This window comes from Argentina silus, assembly GCF_951799395.1.
Source record: "Argentina silus genome assembly, chromosome: X".
Classification (NCBI taxonomy): Eukaryota; Metazoa; Chordata; class Actinopteri; order Argentiniformes; family Argentinidae; genus Argentina; species Argentina silus.
In genome coordinates this window covers 31,355,243-31,377,318 of record NC_139653.1, presented here as the reverse complement: position 1 = coordinate 31,377,318, position 22,076 = coordinate 31,355,243, and the positions used below count along the sequence as shown (strand labels likewise).

Here is a 22,076-nt window from a genome sequence, read left to right as displayed (position 1 = left end):
AAAGGTAGATTAACTATAACAGGAGTGCTGAGCTTTGATAGCCTGATTGAGAAGATGGGGTGTGTTATCTAATGTACATTAGATAACAACAGCTCAATGTACTGATTATATGTAAATAATTGATGATACTATTAGAAGTTGAACAAGATATCTTTTACAAGTGAGACATGTTGTTGAGACATGAAATGTACCTTATCTTTGCATTTTCACAACATATGTTTTACTAGAATGGACATTTCTGTCATATGCAGTACTGTATGTTAATGTAATAGAAGATTTTTTAACTAATTTGACCATACAGGCAAACCTTGTATCCACATTCCATGAATTATTATTGTTAAAATCCGTGTTTGTGTTTTGCTACTGAAATTATCTGGTCATTTATACTTAAAAGTGTCTGATGAACTACTACTCTACTACTACTACTACTACTACTACTACTACTACTACTACTACTACTACCACTACTACTACTACTACTACCACTACTACTACTACTACTACTACTACTACTACTACTACTACCATTTCTACTGAACTAAAATGTACTTAACAGTTACATTTTAGACATAATCACAAGTGACATACTGCATGTTTCATTGGTCAAGACTACTTCATAGTATCAATCTTTTGATCTAAATGTAATTTGTTTTCCTGTGGTAAGGCTCTCATATAAGCCCCTATCTCACCTGCACACTGTTTAAACATTGTCTTTCATTCTAACTTTCACCTGTCTTTTTTAGTCAAATAAATACAACTAAACTAAATAAAAAATGTGAGTTTCCAGAGTCATTTAAGACGTTTATGATATAACACAAGTATGTATCGAATTTGTGGTTGTTGTCAATTACATTTTGATTCAGTCAATTCAGGAAGTGATTTGAATTTGAATATATTAATTAGTATGATATGAAGATATTAATTATTATTAAGTACTGTTCTTATAACTGATATTACTGTACATAAAGAAAACTACATCATGAACAACTACATAATCACCCTGTTATACTCTTTGTCATACTGAATAGGAGTGTATAACTGTGGTGGTGAAGTAGGAGTGGTGTGGGCAGCTTCATTCCATGGCACAATGACTGATTTTGACCTTCAGGGCTCAGAGATTCTATTGAACAAGGTAATCCATGGAGTGGCAAGGGTTTCAGCCTCTTAGAGTTGTCATGCATGCCATGTTCTGACTGTTCACTGGGTGGAATGTGTTGTGCAAGCATCCAATCCCCATGTGGCTTCCCCACCACAATCTTTGTGCCAAAGATGTCCCCAGGTTCTTGGAAGAGTTCAACTGTTATCCCATTAAAGGGTTATCTCTCTTTTTAGTTGCCAAAGGCTTTATGAGATTAAGACAGAGTCAATGCATCATGTCTCAGCCAGTCCAGTGTTCAGCACTCCAATACCATCGCCTCCACCACCCTCTGCATTGCTGCCAGCTCTTTGCCGTCAGACGGACAAATTTCCCTCAGCAGGAGCATCACATCATAGTAGGAATTATGGGTGCCCACGGCTCGAACATGGATGATATCCTGGCGGAGGACATGCACCACTGGTACAACAAGTTCATGAAGGAGTCTCCATCAGGGTTGATAACACTGTTTGAGCTCAAGACTATGCTGGAACTGCAGGGCATGACAGAGGAGGCTAGCAGCTATGTGGACCAGGTCTTTTTCACCTTTGATATGGATGGGGTAAGAGACTGTAGCCCCCTCTCTTTCCCGTCCACTCTCTCTGTTGCATAATCAAGATAACTGATGTATGATTGCTGTGCACCTGAACCTATGATTTAGGCCTATAAGTTGATTAGGTATATTTTGTGATATAGTATGCTTATGATTTACCTCTACGCAATGTTGTTATAATCTCACAGATTGTAAACTAGTTCATGGATTTCATATAGCTGTGAGGTGCAATACTAGTAGCTAAGCTAAAGAAAGCACTGTGTCTGAATATGGCTTAAACTTATGACATTGGTCTTGCCTCAGATGCAGAGAAAATAACTGTTGCTGAGAAATGTATTTCCCTAGTGTACAGTATATTAAAGAGTACTGTGCTCTGAAGCATGAAATCCACTTTTTGTGAAATCTGATGATGTTTGACCTTGAGAGAAGCAAAATGAAATAGTTGAGCAGTAGGCCTATATCTATCTCTCTTTGTTTAAGAGAGATAGTTGTTGTTGTATAACAATCACATCTCTCTCTTTTTTACAGGATGGCTATATAGATTTTGTAGAATACATTGCAGCAGTAAGTTTATTACTGAAAGGAGAAATCAACCAGAAACTGAAGTGGTATTTCAAGCTCTTTGATCAGGATGGAAATGGAAAAATTGACAAAGATGAATTGGAGACAATATTCAAGGTAGCCTATATTTTCTATCCTCATCTCAGTAAGTTGCTTGGATATTGTGAAGTGATAGCCAGTCTTTAGGCCTGAGTTGTATGGCAAACTCCCACCCCTATCTCCTCTCAAAATATCTTTCAGTAGCAGATCTTAACTCTAAAAGGGTAAAAAAAGGTTTAAATAGCCAAGAACTAGAAAGGCAGCATAATATACAGGTAAGGGTCTGTTTGTCTAATCCTAACCTAAATATATCCCTCACTATGACCTCATTCTGCTACATTGCTTAGCTACTAGTGTAGAATCATGATTTACATGGTATAGGTTTGTTTTTCTATCCTACTCCAAAAACACATACAGCACAAATCTATAAACAATCGCATTATCCCTTTTTAGCTCGATATCAAGGTGTTATTCAACAAATTAACCATTCTCTCTTGTATTCATCATTTAGTTGCAGTGGTAGCTTTATTGAGACCTGCAGTACTCAAAGTTGTTGTGGGTCTCTCACTATGTTGCTCATATGGATGCTATAAACCTCAGACAGAGTTAATTAAAACTCAGCATACTGTAATTCTATTTAATTCAGGCTATACAGGATATCACCAGAAGTTATGAGATTCCTCCAGAGGAGATTGTGACCCTAATATATGAGAAGATTGATGTGAATGGAGAAGGTAAGAATGATCAACATGAGAGGATATAGGGCCTACTGTACAGGATGGAATTATTGTTGTATGTAATACTAATTATATAATAATAATAATATATAAAGCTCTTTTCATTATACAAGAATAATCTCAAAGTGCATAAATGTATGTATACATCGATCTTCTTATCTCACCCCTCTCTTTGCACTTCTCCAGGTGAGCTTACATTGGAGGAGTTCATCAGTGGAGCAAAGGAGCATCCTGATATCATGGAGATGCTCACCAAGATGATGGATCTTACCAATGTCTTGGAAATCATTGTCAATGGTCAAAAGAAGAAGTGCTGATCTTCTCAGTGTCTGATGGACTGGACTATACAGAATGTTGAGAAGATAATTTCTTGTCTGAGGGCAATGGTGGACACATATTATGGTGATTTTGAATATAAAAGAAAATTATATAAAAAGACACTCAAAATCAGCACTTGATAAGAGCCAAGCCCCACCTATACTTGAACAAAGGCTAAAATGATCTGGGGAACAAAGTGAGGAGCCCCAAACACTGTCTGCCTATATAATGTTCTCTCTTTGTGTGTCACCTGAGTGAAGAGTGAGGCTGAGGGGAACTTGTCCTCCTCTTTCCTCTGCAGGTGCTCTTACATTCACCAATGCTCTTCACCTCTGTAAAGGTCTTAAAGGCACCCTATGCAGGATTTCTCCCTCTTTTAAATGCAATGAGAATTGCAATGACAATTCAGAATAGTGTCTCCTCCACTCTCCCTCCCCTTGGTCAATGCAAACTACTTCTAAGTGAAACAATGAATCTGTCAATCATTTTCACGTTTTTATCCAGCAAATGTCTTAGTTACATGACCTTGTAACTAACAAAGAAGTGAAAGTGGTTGAAAGTGTAGCTGTTATTTAATTTTTAAATGTTTGCGGAAACATGAACACAGAAAATTAACCAGCCAGCATAGATACTCACATTCGCTAAACCCGAAGTTTCAATCAAATCCCTGCATTCCCCAAACAAAACTCATGTCAAACAGGGTTAGTTTACTAGTAGGCAGGTAGCCAATGCACACACAAGTTGCAGGTTACACACCCACAGCAAGTGGTAAAAAAAAAAAAAGCTGCATATTGCACCTTTAAAACCCACTTCACTATGTGATATGTTCTCAGAGGGTCTCTAAGAGATGACCTCAAACTACTTTCACATCCACACCAAGCTGTGACCACGTCACATAAAGTAAAACCTACAGAGTGGAGAGATATATAGGGTTGCATGCTAATTAGTTTAAGTAATGATTGACTGCTTGTTGATCCTTTAATGCTATAAGGGTTTCAATGAATGCAATGTTTGCTGGAAGCCCTCACCAGGAAGAAACAGGCTGTGTGGAGTTTAAACTTTAGAGTCACTTTATTGTAGTTTAGGATTCTGTTTTCCTTTTTGTATCAAATATAGAAATTGGTAACACACTGTCAGGCATTGGATGTCTCAAACATGTTTGCTCATCAAAACCATACAGTCACAGACCTTCTAAATAGATGGAATTATAATTTTGCTAATAAATGATGGCACTTTAAAAATATTTGTAATCATAAGCGAAAAGTGAAACATCATGGTTCCTGGGTCCCTGACACTTAATGAAAATGTTGCTCTTTGTTGTTTGTTTGACTGAATAATATATGCCATTTAGCTTACACTTTTATCCAAAGCAAGTTACATTGCAGTGAGTGCATACATTTCAGTATATATGGTCCCAGCAGGAATCAAACCCACAACCTAAGCATTGTTAGCGCCATGCTCTACCAACTGAGCCACAGAGGACCACAAGAATGTGTGCTGTAAAACAAAACTGAATGGTCTCTCGATTGATTGACTGGCTGACTTGTATGATTGTAAAACGATTGTCCAACCTACCAACTGATCATGTACCTGAGAAGTTATTTAAAAGCTTGTGTCTGTATTTTTGTTTAAACATGTATTTGGGTTGCCTTAAGAATCAATACAGTCTTTCTTGAGAAAAGCACACTTTGTTGTACTATTCATTTTCTCAGAAAGCAAGATGAATTTACTCCTACAGTAGAATACTAGCAGTGTAAAATGCATATTTTAAGATTAGAGTAGAACAATTAGGGACTCCCGCACACTATTTTTGCTTGCAAATGAACATTTAATAAGTGCAATTATCAGGTATGAAGTCAGGATGGTAAAAGGGAGAAAACATATAGCATATAAGGTCCCATTAAAATGATGTGGAAACAATTGCCACACACCCATCACCATCAGTCTGTGCAGTGAACATAATTACATAGACAATAATAGGCTAACAAATAGACTAGGCAAAAGTAAATTCTAAAGTTACAAAAAGGCTATCACTTTATTTACATTGGCTAAAAGCAACTTGATAAGAGGATTTCTTGGTAATAGCTTCTTGTAGGAATTGAAATCCTGCGTGAGAGAAGAGAGGAACAGTTTTTCTCGGTTGCCTGAGCACATTTCTTGAAACAGTATTCAACTTTTCAAAACAGTTAACACATTCCCCTAAACATTTAACATGTTTGCCAAAACACCACATTTCTTTAGCAAAATTCACTATAACTCTCAAAACTAATGCATGTCACAAAAGCAAATCAGTGCAGTATCCTTTGTCATCTAATGAAAAGTTAAATCCACCATTAATTTGATAATGACACAGTATATAGTAAATATAATCATCAATATACATGGCCGGTTGGACAACTTTCATTTGAAAGCATAGATGAAAAACTCTTTGAATTTCACTCACAATAACATTGTACTGTATAATTTATGGTAGTACTGTGCCTGAGAATATGATTGCTTACTATAAATATAAATAAAATGCATCTACAATTTTCTGAATCAAGCAGGTAGCTACAATAACAAAAACTGCATTACTGTAGAACACTAAATGTGCCAACAAAAACACTTACAGTAATCTATTCTCTCCTGCCTCCCAGGCCACATGTTACAGTACTTTATTGATTTAATTTGTGATTATAGACTGATTGTTAGTTGAACTGTTAGGCGATGAGAGTTTACATGTACGGAGTAGAGATTCACTATAATGGGAGAAATAGCTATATGCTGTAAGGAAATAGTTTTGTTTGTCAACACTTACTCAATTCATCTTTGTGTCTTATGTAGAGAGTTTTTCTGTTTTGCAAAAAGGTGCTTAACATTTGAATTTGAGTGAAAGCAATGAGAAATTACTAACTGTTTTGCTGAAAATGTTACTGTTGTTCTCATGTATGTTTTTGCTGTGGGCATGTGAACTTCAGTTTCATACAAATAGTATAAGCAATCAAGAAAAACTGTAACAGAGTGACAGTTGGCTATTTCATCATCAAATACATATTTCAAAGTGTGGCATTAAGAAATAATAAATGATGAATTATAAAAACCAAAGAGGATAATAAAAGTAATACAGCCATTGAAATTCAAACAGTAAATAATTATTACAAGAAAGAACTGAGGACTGTACAGACTAATGCAAGGAAATAAACACCAGACTTAAGCTTCGCAGACACAGTGCCAGACAAATGCAGACGATTCCAGATGATTATACAAACTGCAAGACAAATTCTCCACGTCACACTATCTTGATGCAATGTACACTCAATCAGACCTGATGGTAGCTCTCACACTGGGCGATGCGACAGAGCCCCCACTCCCCCGTTTGTTCATTGACAATCTGCCTGGCTTTACTTTAACTGGACACCATTTCACAAACAATCTGAAATAGGAATTTTATTGTAAGTTTGTTGATTGCATGGAAAACATACCTTTATGTCTGTGGCATCCCTGTTTCAAACCCAGCCAAACTAGATTCATTCTCTACCACAAGGTTCACAATTATTTGCTGTTTGAACTGAAATTGACAAGATAAGGACTGAGTACACATGTCTGTACGTTAGTAACCTGTCCATCCAAACAAACTGGCCTTGGATTGAACTGGACTGCATAATGCAATATAGAGCATGCCTTTATCATACTTTATGGCATCTTACTCTTACCCTCTTCATTTTCTACATTGAAATATGGACAAACATTACTTATAAGCCTACCATGTCTAACGTGTGCAGCCTATGTCACCACACAATGATTCTGATGGAAAATATATTCACCCAAAAGCACTATGGGTTGATTTACATTATAGTTTCAACAGACATTCATTCACATGGTGTCCATGACAGACTGCCAGAAAAAATTACAGCTTGTGAAAATCAAACAATCTGGAGACCTTGACTCAATATTGCAGTCACAACGTTCCTAAATCTATCGGACCATCCTATTGCATAACTATACTGGCAAGCCCACCTCAGCCTTATCATATAAATACTTCAACCTCCCCTCCCATGGCCCTGCACTGCACACAGGCTTCCTGCTGCACCACCACCTTATCAGCAGCACAGAAACTGCCAGAGAATTCCACCTAGAAACATGCAGTCTGCAGAGGCCAAGTTCAACAGAAGCTGCCTGCTCCTGGCACTAAGGCGGTACAGCACAGCTGTGCACAACATGGAGCACACTATTCTCCTACCCAGCTTGCTGAGAGACGTGCAGCTTGATGACAACCAGGACTGTGAGGCAGCCGAGGGGTCCTGCAAAGACATTTATGAGTACTATCTCATGCTGAAGGCCATCAGAAACACTGTGGAGAGCGGACTCATTCCTCTTGACGACCGTAAGGCAAAGACCCACATGGCTCTCAACAAGTCCCTGGAACCTCTGATGGAAGCAGACCCTGAGGCCATATTCCACTTCCACCTGAGGGGACTGTTCTCTGTTATGGGAAATCTCACCCAGAAGTCCAAGAGTCTCACATCAAAATACATGGACATCATTGGAGTTGCAAATTAGTGACCACAGTTAGAACTAGGTACAAATAAGCAAAACCTTTTTGAATTTGAACATGAAAAAGTTTCTAAACATTCCAAATCAACTGTCAAACGGTTTACATACATCAATAACAGGTTTTGTGACATGGTAAAATGCAATAAAAGTGCTTTGTCAAAACTGATCTGTGTTCAAATGTTCTTAATGTTAATTACAAATACTGTACATATGCAAGACTGTAGGATTGAGTATGTGCTGCAGCTTTTATATTTTTGCCAGCAGCCAGCTAACATGTCTTAATTTGACCTATCTTTTCAATCTATTTAATAAACAACATTACAGTCAGTGCATATGTTCTTGACAAATGCAATCTCTTTCATAATAGCATCATCAGATGATACAACATTGCATTTTGAGCACAGACTTGTATTGTGTCTGTGTACATGAAATAATTTCTCTAAATAAGTACTCTACACGTCCATGAATAGCAGGTGATAATACAAAAATAAAAAAAGTGTTGTCTGAGATGTATTGGAATGAATAATAATAATAATAATAATAATAATAATAATAAACAGAGCATAATTTAGGTAGGGTTTTTTATTATTTACATGACTCTTTCGAGTTTCAACCAGTATGTGAAAGCCTTCACAAAAACAGGGGACAACAGAGACAGATGCCACCTCCACTCAGCGCACAGGGTGAAAATCTTCGACAATTTCAGCAAACGTCTTTTTCTCTGTTAGGATAAAGACAAAGAGGAACACAATACACATTTGATTACATTAATGAAACAACATAAGAATAGCCTTCTGACAATACATGCAATAATAACCCTAACAATGTATGTGATCCTTGCAAGAACAAGATCAGTCTGGTTTTAGACAGTTTTGTGAAAACAAGGCTGGATTAATCTGCCCACACATGCTGAAGTAGTTAACAATCAATAATAAGTAATGACACAAGATGTATACCAAGGGTCTCACAGCTACAGAGTGTGCAGGCATTCCTTCAAGCCAATAACTAATTGAAGCAAACACTTCAATGAATTGTGGCCCAGACTGAAGACCATGATTAACTAGTTGATTGTTTGCAAAAGGTGTGTTGGTGCTGGGTTAAAGCATACACCCTGCTCACCAAGAAGGCCTAGTTCTCCAGGACTGGATTTATGTTGCTCATATGTGTGTAATGACCAGATTCTCTTTTGTTGCGGCCAACTTGTGAGTAGAAATGTTTTTTGGTCTTTGAATGTTTACTTCAATTTAACCTACTTACCTTTATCCTGAAATTCCTCTGGGTGGAGTCTGGCGTACTCATTCATGTCTCGATCCAGTCTGGCATACGTATAGTTTTCATATTTCGTGACATGGTACCCAATGAACCAACCAATAGTCGTCAGCAAGACTTGTCGATGAACACCTGAAAATGCAATGTCAACAGATTGAATACGAGACAGGGCCTATATGGGCTTATATGAGGAATATATGCAGCTATATGCAGAATATATCAAGCTGGTTAGGAAGGATACAGTCAGGATAAAGCTGGTTCAGGTATACAGTGCCTTTGGAAAGTATTCAGACCGCTTCACTTTTTCCACATTTTGTTGTGTTATAGACTCAATTTAAAATGGATTAAATTATAAGAGTTTGCCAACAATCCACACAAATGACAAAGCGAAAACAGGTTTTTAGAAATTTCAGTAAATTTGAGTCTATAACTCAACAAAATGTGGAAAAATTGAAAGGCTCTGATTATTTTCGGGAAGGCACTGTACAGAGCCCTGCGTAGGTAATGGGACACTGACAGACTTTTTCTTATTTTGGCTCTATACTCTTAAAGTTTGGATTTGGAATCAAACAATTAGTATGAGTTTGTATACATTGCCAGTTTTTTTTTAATTAAGGGTCTTTTTGTACATGTTAGTCTCCATTCAGAAATGACAACACCTTTTATACATAGTCCCCCTATTGTTGGGCACCAAAATATGGGTGTCTTAACTTTTTGTTTGTTTGTTTAAGTCGGAAGCTCCGGCAAGCCAATACCACGACACTCCATCTCATGAAATGATGGAGTGTCGCGTCGGAGCGAGCAATACACTAGCTAGCTATCAACTGTACCTGATCTCAAGGGCGGTCTACGATTGAGGGCGTTCTGAAGCATCGCTGTGCACCAGCCGATGGCACCCAACCAGACAGAATTTCGGTTCACTATTCCTGGAGGTGGGAGAACCTTCGCTTCGTCCGGTACCAGCCTCATATCGGCAAATTCAAATAATACAACCTCTCAACTGCCTATCGACTGACTCTCTAGCTGGGCTAACCAGTTAGCATCTCCTCATTAGGAAGTCAAGGGCATATTGGACCGGAACAGTGCAACAGAATAAAATGTCCGCCAGGACACTGAAGAGCATAATTCCGCCTTTCTCGAACATTATAGTCTATAGTTTTATTGGTAACACTTCCTACTACAGCACGGAATAAAGTGGTAATCAACATAGTAATAATACGGTCACACTTTATTTTTATATAATAACCAAGTAATAACCTTTATTATGATTAAACATTTAACAATTTAATCTAAATTCCTTACATTAGTGTTACCATGCAATACAATAATTACATATAAATATTATTTTTGTTGTGAGAAACTATAAACTGTAGGGGATTTTTAGCATGTAACGTTATTATCATGTTATTTCACTGTAATAGGAATGATATGATACATATAACTTCCATACTACCACAACATACGCAAATTTAATCGGCCATTTAAAACGAAGACCTACTCGACGATATATCCCCGCACACTACTTGTGGCTCAGTTCCTAAACATCCTGTACCCGTGTACCGCCCAGGTTCCTCCAAATAGCTGGGATTGGGATTGATGATGCGCGCTGCACACCTGCAAAACTAAATAAACTCCAGCTAGCTCCATTAAGACTTCCGGTTTCGCTTATCGCCAAATTTTACCAATAGGCTAAGACAAAATATTTGCACAGCCAATATTTCCATCTGTCTGGCTTCTTACAGTTTTGCGTTGATTTCTCAAAATATTATTCCTAAATTCGTTAACTAAAACAAAATATGTGCACAAGCGAATTATGTGGTTACAAATGCGACTGGCTATAAATCAATGTTACACAACTCTGGTTCCCGTATTAATATCGGCTAAGTTTTGGTATGAAATTATGCTGCATAACAGACCACTCACAAAATATTATTACCAAATTCATTAGGGTATATGCCTACAGCTGCATTCGTAGCCAGAAAATGTACGGGAACCTGTAGTGCTTATTTGATTAATTATCAGTCTTGCTTCTTACAGCTTTGCGTTGATTTGTCTAAATATTATTCCCAAATGCGTTAGGATATATGCCGACTGCATTTAAGGTTCCGTGTCCACAGCGAGCATTTATTTATTATAAAATGCGGTTGTTTTTCTCAATGGAACAGGTCGCTTTGTCAGCGCTGTAAAACCAAAACCAGCTTCTTTTTTTTTTTTAGCGCCGAGCTCCTTAACGGCTGGCTTTTTCAGAGCTGAACAGAGTTGAACACCGTTAAACTATTGATAAAAAGCTGTGCCCATCAATGTCACTTTGCTAGCTACATTGCCAGCTAAAGCACTGTATCAAGTAGCCAAGCAACAACAAAAGCCCAGCACTGCTTTAACAAAAAAAAGCTTTTGCTGTAGACACGGCCCATTACTACACTCCTAGCTCTCCACTTTGCAATCTATTATGACATGTTGAATGACGTCAACTCGAAACTCATAAACGCTTCATCAAAAGCGTCAGCTAAATGGCATATATAGATTGTTTAGGAGTTTCGAGGTGACGCTGATTCCTCATTAAAAACGTTACAATAGGGTGCAATGTGGAGAGAGAGTTTATAGCTAATCGCATTTCTAAACAAATAATTTGCCTGTGCAAATATTTTGTCTTAACGAACGAATTTGGCAATCATATTTTGAGAAATCAATGCAAAGTTGAAGAAGCACTACTGATGGAAATATTGGTTGTGCAAATATTTTGTCTTAGCCTATTGGTGAAATTTGTGCTTGAAGTAAAGGCGTCTTACATCAATACAGAGTTAGTACAATAGTAACCTAATGACGCCCAAATATTTGTTCTCTTTTGTCACAGAAGGTGATCGCACCAAGAGATTTAACTAAATATGCACCACAGTAAAATACAGAAATCAATACATCATATATGTTATATCAAGAGAAACAATCGCATTCTTCACCAAAGAGGTCCTCAATCAACTTTTGCGATCCTGCCCTGACAACCATTTTTTCAACAACAAAAAAAGCCATCCAGGAAGGCATTTTGTTTGTGAGTAGCAGGGCAAAGGGCAGGGCCGTTTCTCCTTTCGCCCCAATCTTTGCACGAGCCTGGGGAACCAAGTCTTAAGCATTCATAATAAGGTCTGCGGCCCCTACACTCTAGGCTTCACAAAGTGTGCTCGATTCAACCGATGCACCAAATGGGCGGGTTTTGGGCTCGGAGCTGCTGCGCCGAACGAGTGAAATCGAACGCAATTAATGAGGAAAGATGTCACGTCACGAAGCGAACTCCCTCCACAGAATAGCGTTCTAGCCTGAGAGGATAGAAATGCCCCCTGGTGCCGAGTTTACTGAATGCATACGAAATAGTTTGAAATCGGGGGATATCCCCAGGCTTTGGTAAGTGCAAATATTATGTTATTTGAGCGATTATGTAACCAAAACGATGCTTTTTTAGCCAAGGTAGCTAGCTTGCTAGCTCCATCAGCTAACAGTGGTGTCACAAGCTGCAGCTAGCAATCTATCTATCTAGCTAATGTCGTTTTTTGCCCAAAGATTATTGCAAACCGTCTCTGTTTTGCTGCTGGAGTGGGTGGGTGGAATTTCATCCTCATTTTCACAGAAGGATTGTTGTTTGTCTCTTGGCTAACTAGTAGCGTAGTGACGAGCGAGTTGTCTAAAAAAAAAATTTTTTTACGCTGCAAACACCAACTGTGGGAGCTGCATCGCAGGACCGCTAGCTAGCTGCAGTTAGCCCCATCTGTTCCCGTTGTATATTGACAGACCGCTCTTAAATCTTTGCCACTTCCCTGTGTGATACAGGCCATCACATAGCCAGCTGGTTTCTCAAGCAAACTGCAGCATGCAAGTTACATTTAACTGTTCGTTTCGACTGATTCTGCAGCATCATACATGCATTGCATTATATGCAGTGCATTATATGCATTAGAACATTGGCTACCAAGTATTATGACTAAATGGAGTTTGCACAATTTCTAGTTATAAGGCTCATTAGTTAGACTAATAGAGTCTGTAACGTTTTGTGGCAGAGTGGAGATTTGCTTGGCTTGCTCTGTAGACTTTGCAGTCCTCTCAGCATCTTACCACTGGCCCTGGCAACGAGTCCATAAGAGGCATGCACAGTAGGCTCTGCCATAGCAACATCTTGGATCCTTCATAAGAAAAAACATTGAATGTACTTAAAATACAATGGGTTGTTTCATGTTATGGGTAAAGGTAACATTTAAGTAAAAGCTTACTGTCAGACATGTCCTTACAGATTCTGTCATGCAATTTCATTGATTTATTTATTTCTCTCTGCCTCTCTCGCTCCCCCTCCCCGTCCTCCACACACTTTTCATCAACAGCTTAGAATGAGCATGGAAGACTATGACTACCTGTTCAAAATTGTACTAATAGGAAATGCTGGGGTTGGGAAGACCTGCCTCGTTAGACGTTTTACTCAGGTTGGTATCATTACCCAAATTCTCATGAATGATTTGCTAAACGCTGACAAAGTAATCTAGTCTGAGTAAGCTAATTGTATTATTTTGTGGTATGCTTTACAGGGCCTTTTCCCACCTGGACAAGGGGCTACCATAGGAGTTGATTTTATGATCAAGACTGTGGAAATTAAGGGGGAAAAAGTCAAGGTCTGTAAATAATATCTGCTTTGGTTTTTAGTCACATTGTATACAGACCTCATATATTTTGTAGAAACGTAGGCTATATGTGTTCCTCTTGTCCTTTTTGGAATATACATTAAATAAGTAAGTAGCACCAGAAAGGCCCATAGGGCAGGAGCACATCTCCTGTTTTTGTAGTACAGCCCTGGACTGGGAGGCTAGTCTATCCATGTCCTTAGTGCTGAGTAGCATTGGATCACATTTTTAGTCTTTGACTTGGCCAGGGATCGAACCTCCGACCTTCAGATCTTAAGGGTGGACACTAACCACAAGGCCACTGAGTCAGTGGATGACACATTACCCTACAGTATTTACAACACACAATAGGCTTATTCCTATTTGCTTTTTATACTTTATATGTATAAGATTAGAGAACAAAATAATTGAAGATAGCAGTGATATGATTGACATTTTAACAATTCTGACAATTTACAGTTGCAAATCTGGGACACAGCTGGACAAGAGAGATTCCGCTCGATTACCCAGAGTTACTACCGCAGTGCCAACGCTCTCATCCTTACCTATGACATTACCTGTGAGGACTCCTTCCGGTGCCTTCCAGAGTGGTTGAGGGAGATTGAGCAGTATGCCAACAACCAAGTGGTGACTATCTTAGTTGGTGAGCATTCATATCAGAACATCCCTCCTACAAGTAGGACACACAATTATTAAGATGCTAATATAAAAAAAATCGATGTTGTCCCCCACTGATGAAATCAGAGAGGGGACTATGATTCGGTCTCTCTTCGTTTGTATTTCAGAAGTTTTTTCTCTGACACCACTGGGACAATTTTGATGAAAAATGTTGCATCATTTTGTCGCAGTCTATGTGCACGGGCCGTGGGAGTGTAGCCTAATGCAGTAAGCATATAGCCTTACGAATTTGGGAATAATATTTTGAGAAATCAATATAAAGTTGTAAGAAGCAAGCACTGCAGGTTCCAGTGACTTTTTTGGTTACGAAAGCAGCTGTAGTTCATCATGTGTTCAAAACTAAAGTTCTACTTCAGTAAAAACATGTTGACAGGCTTCAAATAAACACAATTGGCTGTAAGAAGAAACACTAATAATGAATCAAATAAGCACTACACGTTCCAGTAACTTTTCAATCTTATCTTTCAATAATTGTCACCAATTCATACAAGGAGGAGCACGACATCAGGGCTCTCCTCAAAGAATATAAGAGTGTCGCTGCGCCATGCTGTGAACTTGCTGGTGCCACTATGTAAAAAATTTCAAGGCAAATTAAGATATTTAGTAATGATAGAGTAACGATCTTTGATCGCCAACAACATCGTTGTTGAAAGCAAAAGTGAAAGCGCTGATGTTCCTCAGTAAATTCAGCGTGTTAGCAGTATATTCATCTGTTTTGATAATGTAATCCAGTGCCACACTGTTCAAAAATCCTGGGGAGAACCCTGCAACATGTTTACTTCACATGTTTCTATAAATGCGATAATTTGGTTCTCAACATGTCTTGACATGATTTTGACTAATTTCATCACAATTTTCCTCCTTAACCCTTTAACACCGATGTTGCATATAGGTAAAAATGTCTTTAAAGAACTGGCAAAATGTCTTTACATGATCATATGAGTGTTAACTGCCTATATTTTAAAACACTTTTGCATTAAAAAGCCATAGAGGCATTGTGACAGTAGTGCATAACCATTGATATGAGTGTTGAATTTGATTATATATTTTTTTTCCTTGGGCAGTCATAATCACTGCTTAATTTCATGCAAGGAAAACTGGGTCCAGATATCTAAGGGTTAACTCATTCCTTTAGTTTTATCCAACAAGCTAATGTTAGATACAATACACTGATAATGTAAAAAGGTCACTGGAGACACCAAAACAAATGTGACTAACACTAATATGAAAATGGTAATATTTGGCTGCAAATAATAATAATGCCTTTATTTGTATAGCGCTTTTCTAAACAAGCTTACAAAGTGCTATTAAAACAAGAGAAAATATCATAAGTAGAATTCCAAACAGAAAGAAAGCAACATTCAAATAATAAATGTTGTAAAAGACATTCAGACAAGTCATTGAAATTGGGGGGGGGGGGGGCAACAAATTAAAACAGACTAACATTTAATCAAATAACATTTCAAACAATAGACAACATTACAAAATAATATTTAACACTTTAAAGAGGTTTTTAAGAGAGATTTATAAGACCACCGTTGCCAGTTTGCCAGCGTTATGTCTTTAGCCAGCCTGTTCTGAAGTCTAGGGGCCCAAATGGCAGTCAATAGAGCCTTGCCTGAATATCTAAGGATGCACTTCTGTTTATATGTTAAAAGTTCTGCAGTGTATACTGGAGCTAAACCATGTTTTGTTTCATAAGTAATCAATAGAATCTTAAAATAAATTCTGAAATCTACTGAAAGCCTGTGTAACGAGGCTAAAATGGTTGTGATGTGATCACTTCTCTTACTTCTGGTTTCAAGTCTCACTGCTGCAATCTGCACTAGCTGCAGATGAGAGAGGTCCTTTTGACTGATGCAAGAATATAACGAGTTGCCTTAATCAAGTCGAGAAGAAATAAAAGTGCAGTAGATCAGTACTGCCATTGCAACGATGGTGGACATGAGTGGTGGAGACGTGTGAAATGATGCCGAAAGCTACCACAAGGTGGTGACAAGGGCTGTGAAGGATGTTTGAAAAGATCCATCCTTCTGTCAGTATAAATTACTGACAATGCTGACATTATTTGTGTGCCCTCCAAATAATCACTAAAATAAAAATGAGAGAGAAAATGGTTTGTGATTGCAAAGCCTTGCTTAATCAGCTTGCTAGATAGATGACCTCCCTCCACGAATGACAGAATATCTCGTATTTTATATATATATATATATATATATATATATATATATATATATATATATATATATATATATATATATATATATATATATATGAATATAATGTTTAATGCTATATTTGGCATTATATTTTGCCTTATTTAATTGATCAGATTCAGAATTCTTTTATTTGGCCAAGTATATTTGCACACACAGGAAATTGACTTGTTGGGGTTGGTGCATGGGACATAAAAAAACAATAGCAAATATTGACAAGAAATTTACAAAATAGCAAAATATTAGCAAACATGTATTATAGCAGATCAGCTCAAGAGTTACAGGGAGACGAGTGGAAATGGTTTAAATATCAAGTTATCTTAATGGGGACCAACTTGTGTTTTTCAAATATCCTTATCTACTTTCATACCATTTGTTTTAGTCATCACACACTCTGTCAAACGCCCTATGCGCAGACAGCATGGGACAAGTTTCAGTGGCCATTTGACATGAATAAGCTTTGATAATGCAACCTATCGATTACAGTGGGAGACTGAGACTGGATAGAAAAGTAGCCTAGGCTCTAGGACAGGAGATATGCTGTGACAGAGAGTGTATTGTGCAGTGCACAAAAATGTGGGGACACACACTAAAAAGGTCCTGCACATACAGTCATGAGAATAAGTTAGGACACCCCCCAAAATATTAAGTTATTTTCTTAAAAATATGGACATATCAACATTTTATCTTCTTTCTAACAATATCTATAGATAAAGGGGATGTAATTGAACAAAAAAACAATGAAAATGTAACTTTGTAATCATTTATTTAACGAAAAATTAACAATAATGCCAATTCCTACTGAGGAAAAAGTTAGGACACCCTATGCCCTAATAGCTAGTATAGCCCCCCTTGGCTGAAATAACCTCAATTAGACGTTTCTTATAACTGTCTACAAGTCTCTGACATTGATTGGGAGAAAGCTTTTCCCACTCCTCCTTGCAGAATTCTTTCAGCTGTGTGATGTTCGAGGGGTGTCTTACATGCACAGCCAGTTTCAAATCAATCCACAGCATCTCAATAGGATTAAGATCCGGGCTTTGACTTGGCCATTCCAGAACTCTCAATTTCTTTTTCTTGAGCCATTCCTTGGTAGATTTACTGGAATGTTTTGGGTCATTGTCATGTTGCATGGTCCACATCCGCTTCAGCTTCAACTTTCGAACACATGGTCTCACATTTTCCTCAAGCACCCTCTGATACAATACAGAATTCATAGTGGATTCTATGATGGTGAGCTGACCAGGCCCTGCTGCAGAAAAGCAGCCCCAAACCATGACATTTCCACCCCCATGCTTCACAGTTTGGTATGAGGTTCTTGTTCTCAAATGCTGTCTTGGTTTTGCGCCAAACATGTCTACTCTTACTGTGCCCAAATAGTTCAACTTTGGATTCATCTGTCCAAAGCACATTGTTCCAGAAGTTCTGGTCTTTCTCTAGGTGTTCTCTGGCAAACTTTAGTCTTGCCCTGATGGGTTTTTTTGACAGCAGGGGTTTCCTCCTTGCACACCTCCCATGTAATGCAAACTTGTTCAGTCTCTTTCTTATGGTGGATGCATGTACTTTGACATCAATTGTGGCAAGAGATACCTGTAGGTCCCGTGATGACATTCTGGGATTGTTGGAGACTTCTTTAAGCATCTTTCAGCCAGCTCTTCGGCTGAACTTGCTTGGGCGGCCTGACCTGGCCATGTTGGTGGTGGTTTTAAATGTTCTCCACTTGTAAATTATTTTCCGGACAGTGGAATGGCTAATTTCGAATTGTTTGGAGATCTTTTTATATCCCTTCCCAGACTCATATGCATCTACAATTTTTCTTCTGAAGGCCTCAGAGAGCTCTTTTGATCTCGCCATGGTGATGCAACTCACTTAAACAATCAAGAGCAAACCAAACTAAATGTCTGAGGTTTAAATAGGACAGGCTCCTCCAAAATCCTCTGTAACGATGTTCTAATCATTTGCACCTGATGTGGTGCTCTTGATTATAATTTTAGGCATTTTAAGTGGAACTAAATGTGGGGGTGTCCTAACTTTTTCCTCACAAGAAGATTGCATTTCTATTAATTACATTTCACCAATCATTTTTTAAATAATATGTTTCAGTTGTATTTGTTTAGTTATATTACCTCAATTTTTCAATATTGTTCAAATGAATATCAAATGTCCATATGTTTGAATATGTTGAAAAAGACAAAGGTTTTCATAGGGTGTCCTAACTTTTTCTCATGACTGTATATTCCATGTCTGAATGATTTTATTAAGTGTCCATCACATGATTTGTTCTTAATGAATTTAACAAAATGAGGCCCAAAATGGAACCCTGAGGCACTACACACTTTACTTCTGGGGGAAACTGAGCTACCCAAACCAACAGAGAACTGCCTATTTGAGAGATGAGATGTAAACCAATTTAGGGCAGTGTCTGTAATTCCCACACAATTTCTAAAATAGTAAATTGAAATAGTATGATCATTTGTGTCAAAAGCAGCACTAAGGTCAAGGATAACTAGAATTGAACACTAACCAGTAAATGTGCTCCCACCATAATATCATTTAATATTCATTACAATTATTTCGCTTGCCTCATAATCCCAGAAACTGAGAAAGTGTGAAAAACTGTGCAGGTTAGAAGAATTGTATTTATTTTTAAAATCTGTTTTCAGCTATATTAGCAACTGGTTAGCCATGTGACTTGTACTAGTACACGTCTCGAATATCAAATACAAATATTTGATCACGCTCAACATTCTAGCTATTTTAGCTATATTTGCTAGTCTCCTCTGGAGCTTTCAATACAAGCTTGCTATGTTTGTCTCCAGACAATACCTTTTGTATTTTGGCACAGGCTACATGCAATTCATTCTGTGATGCAATCACTTTACCAGTGTATTGTTCCACAGAGCAATTAAGGTTGCCTTAATTCCAGAATTTAATAGGAATTTCATCTGGTGGAAAAGTGTTGTGCTTACTGTACCACATATTGTGTCAATCCTATCTGCTATCAAAATGATGTTGGTAATACAATTCAAAGGCTTTGAGAAAGCCCTTAGAAAATGGATTTTAGGCAGAGCGCAGAACAAACATGATGGATGACAGTATATGTTGAGTGTTATATACAGTTATGCATTTAGGCCTGTGTGTCATGTTGGATGTTCAATGTTATGGTTAACGTTAAGCGTACTGTCTTTACAGGTAATAAAATTGATCTTGCTGAGAAGAGAGAAGTTCTCAGACAAAAGGCGGAGGAGTTTGCTGAGGCACAAAGCATGCTTTATCTGGAGACTTCAGCCAAAGAGTCTGACAATGTGGAGAAACTCTTTCTGGATCTGGCATGTGAACTAATTCGAGAGGCCAAGCAGAACACGCTAGATAACAATGACACTGCCCCAATGCCCGGGGAGGGCAAAAGCATCAGTTACTTGAGCTGCTGCAGCCTCAATTAGAGAGCTCAGCTGTATGGCCGTGGACACTAGCCATTCACTGTGGAGTGGCAAAGAGCCACTGTCACAGTCCTCTTGAGCCCCATGCCTTTTACCTTAAACTGAACAAGGGAGTTTGTCAAATAGCCTTCTAGTATTCTCCCAGTAATTGTTCAGAGGAAACAATTCAAGCTGCTGCCACTAGGGGGACTTTTATCCTTGATGGTAAAAATTACCTTTGCAACCTGAAGTGAGTGAATATTTTAAGGAGTTCTTAAAAGAAATTGAAGGAACTGTATTGTTTTACACACCTTCATTCATTTGACAAAAAATGATAGTCCCTCCTGTTGGGTTGTTGTGACAGACAGATTACAATGAAATTAAAGAATTCACCAGCAGTGTTACCTGATTTAAAAACACAAGTATTTTATAACAGGCTACATGCAACTCATTCTAGCCTTTCGTCTGTTAGACATGATCAGAATGACCAGTGAAATTTTATGTTGTACAGTAATAACCACCTACTGGGTGGTTCATCAAACTCACCCTAAAAAAAAACGTTTTTAGATATTTTTTAAGGAATGCTACATTGAATTGTTTGAAATCATTATTATTTCCTAGTCAGCTATTGTGGCTAACCGAATGCACAACTTTGATATACCCTTTTGATCAGCACGATAACAGGTTGAATCAAAAACTTAAGCTCATGGTCTTTGATTGGTGCCATTATTAGTCTTTAAACAATTAAAACAGATAGCAGAGGGTTTTGTGGTTATTCCTAATTTACACTTCATATTTGAGTGAATGGAATTATACAGTCAAGTAGTTTCATGTCTGTGGTTGAGGTGTTACTCATTTCAACTTGTTCATCAGAAATTGCACAATCATTTTGTCTCTAACCTCATTTTACTGAAGTTTTTGACATCTGAGAGCAATGCTGTAAGCCTACAGCTTGTTTATGAAAGCAGTCAAAGCTTTGTTTTTGTTTTTCTACCCTGTTCATTAATTATATTGTGCATGTCCTAGGAATATTAGACAATGGACATGTCTCTAACCTTCACAATAATTTGAATGTGGTCTAGTTGTTTACACCAATTTAATTACTATGTAACTGTGAATTATTATTTTCCAATATATCCCTAAACTTGTACCTGCTGCTAAAATGTTCTTAATTTGAATGTCATAATATTAAATCACACCCATACTCGAGAACAAATTAAATTTATTATTAAGTTAAACTGAATTCTGTTGGTCTTACAACATTATGTTATCATTTTCTTCTAGATGTATGCATATTTTGATAATGTATTCAGTGAATTATGTACTACGTGATAATTCAATTATTAACACACAGGCCGGAATCCTAACTTTAATTCAATCACAGTAAGACAACTTTGCGCACATGAGTGGTTCGTAAACTAACCATGAATAGCAACCGTGTATCTCAGTTTATGGGAGGAACAAGTAGCACATGTTAATTTGCCCCAGTTTTTCGAAAAATCGTGTCATGGGATTTTTTTTTCACATGCAAAGTGTCGGCTACCCCTTTAATGCACATTGCACACGCACCTTTAATTAAGAATACTGCAATAAAATGTAGTGAATCCAATGCCATAATTGAAAAATAAATTCCAGCTCTGTGTGAATGCTTGTACGTGTTTGTAAGCAAATAACTCTCAAGTAGATTCCATTAAAATTGGCCTACTGAATTTTGTTCTGATCTAATGTATGGATTGGACCCCCCATGCCATGGAAATCCAGCTTTTACGTGCTGTTTTTCAGCGGGTGAACTGGGAAAATGAATAAAGGTGTTTGTGTGCCTTACCATGCCAGCAAGGAATTTGTCGAAGCACCTTTAAACCGATGACTGTGATATACCATCCCCCAACACCCGCAGGTGGTCTTTATATACAGTACATGTGCAGAATGTTCTTGACCAATGAAATTGATACAATTACAA

At 37.8% G+C, this 22,076-nt stretch overlaps 4 protein-coding genes across 4 annotated transcripts; 3 read left to right on the top strand and 1 right to left on the bottom strand.

Moving 5' to 3' along the window:
- Positions 1-1,502: 1,502 nt before the first annotated feature.
- On the top strand, positions 1,503-3,342 carry guca1c (guanylate cyclase activator 1C; the record flags this gene model as incomplete). The annotated part of the gene is made up of 4 exons (XM_083694679.1): positions 1,503-1,697; positions 2,217-2,366; positions 2,935-3,022; positions 3,212-3,342. 4 exons carry the CDS (start codon positions 1,503-1,505, stop codon positions 3,340-3,342), a joined length of 564 nt encoding a protein of 187 aa, XP_083550805.1.
- Positions 3,343-7,462: 4,120 nt separating this feature from the next.
- On the top strand, positions 7,463-7,882 carry thrsp (thyroid hormone responsive; the record flags this gene model as incomplete). The annotated part of the gene is made up of 1 exon (XM_083695116.1): positions 7,463-7,882. The coding sequence occupies one exon, from the start codon at positions 7,463-7,465 to the stop codon at positions 7,880-7,882; it is 420 nt and encodes a 139-aa protein (XP_083551242.1).
- Positions 7,883-8,443: 561 nt separating this feature from the next.
- ndufc2 (NADH:ubiquinone oxidoreductase subunit C2) lies at positions 8,444-10,222 on the bottom strand. Its single transcript, XM_083695518.1, has 3 exons — positions 9,976-10,222; positions 9,134-9,277; positions 8,444-8,597 (listed from the first exon to the last, which is right to left on the bottom strand). Exons 1-3 carry the CDS (start codon positions 10,112-10,114, stop codon positions 8,548-8,550), a joined length of 333 nt encoding a protein of 110 aa, XP_083551644.1. The 5' UTR covers positions 10,115-10,222; the 3' UTR covers positions 8,444-8,547.
- Positions 10,223-12,405: 2,183 nt separating this feature from the next.
- rab30 (RAB30, member RAS oncogene family) lies at positions 12,406-21,720 on the top strand. Its single transcript, XM_083696396.1, has 5 exons — positions 12,406-12,541; positions 13,510-13,608; positions 13,711-13,794; positions 14,263-14,446; positions 19,890-21,720. The coding sequence occupies exons 2-5, from the start codon at positions 13,516-13,518 to the stop codon at positions 20,138-20,140; spliced, it is 612 nt and encodes a 203-aa protein (XP_083552522.1). The 5' UTR covers positions 12,406-12,541; positions 13,510-13,515; the 3' UTR covers positions 20,141-21,720.
- The last annotated feature ends 356 nt before the right edge of the window (positions 21,721-22,076 follow it).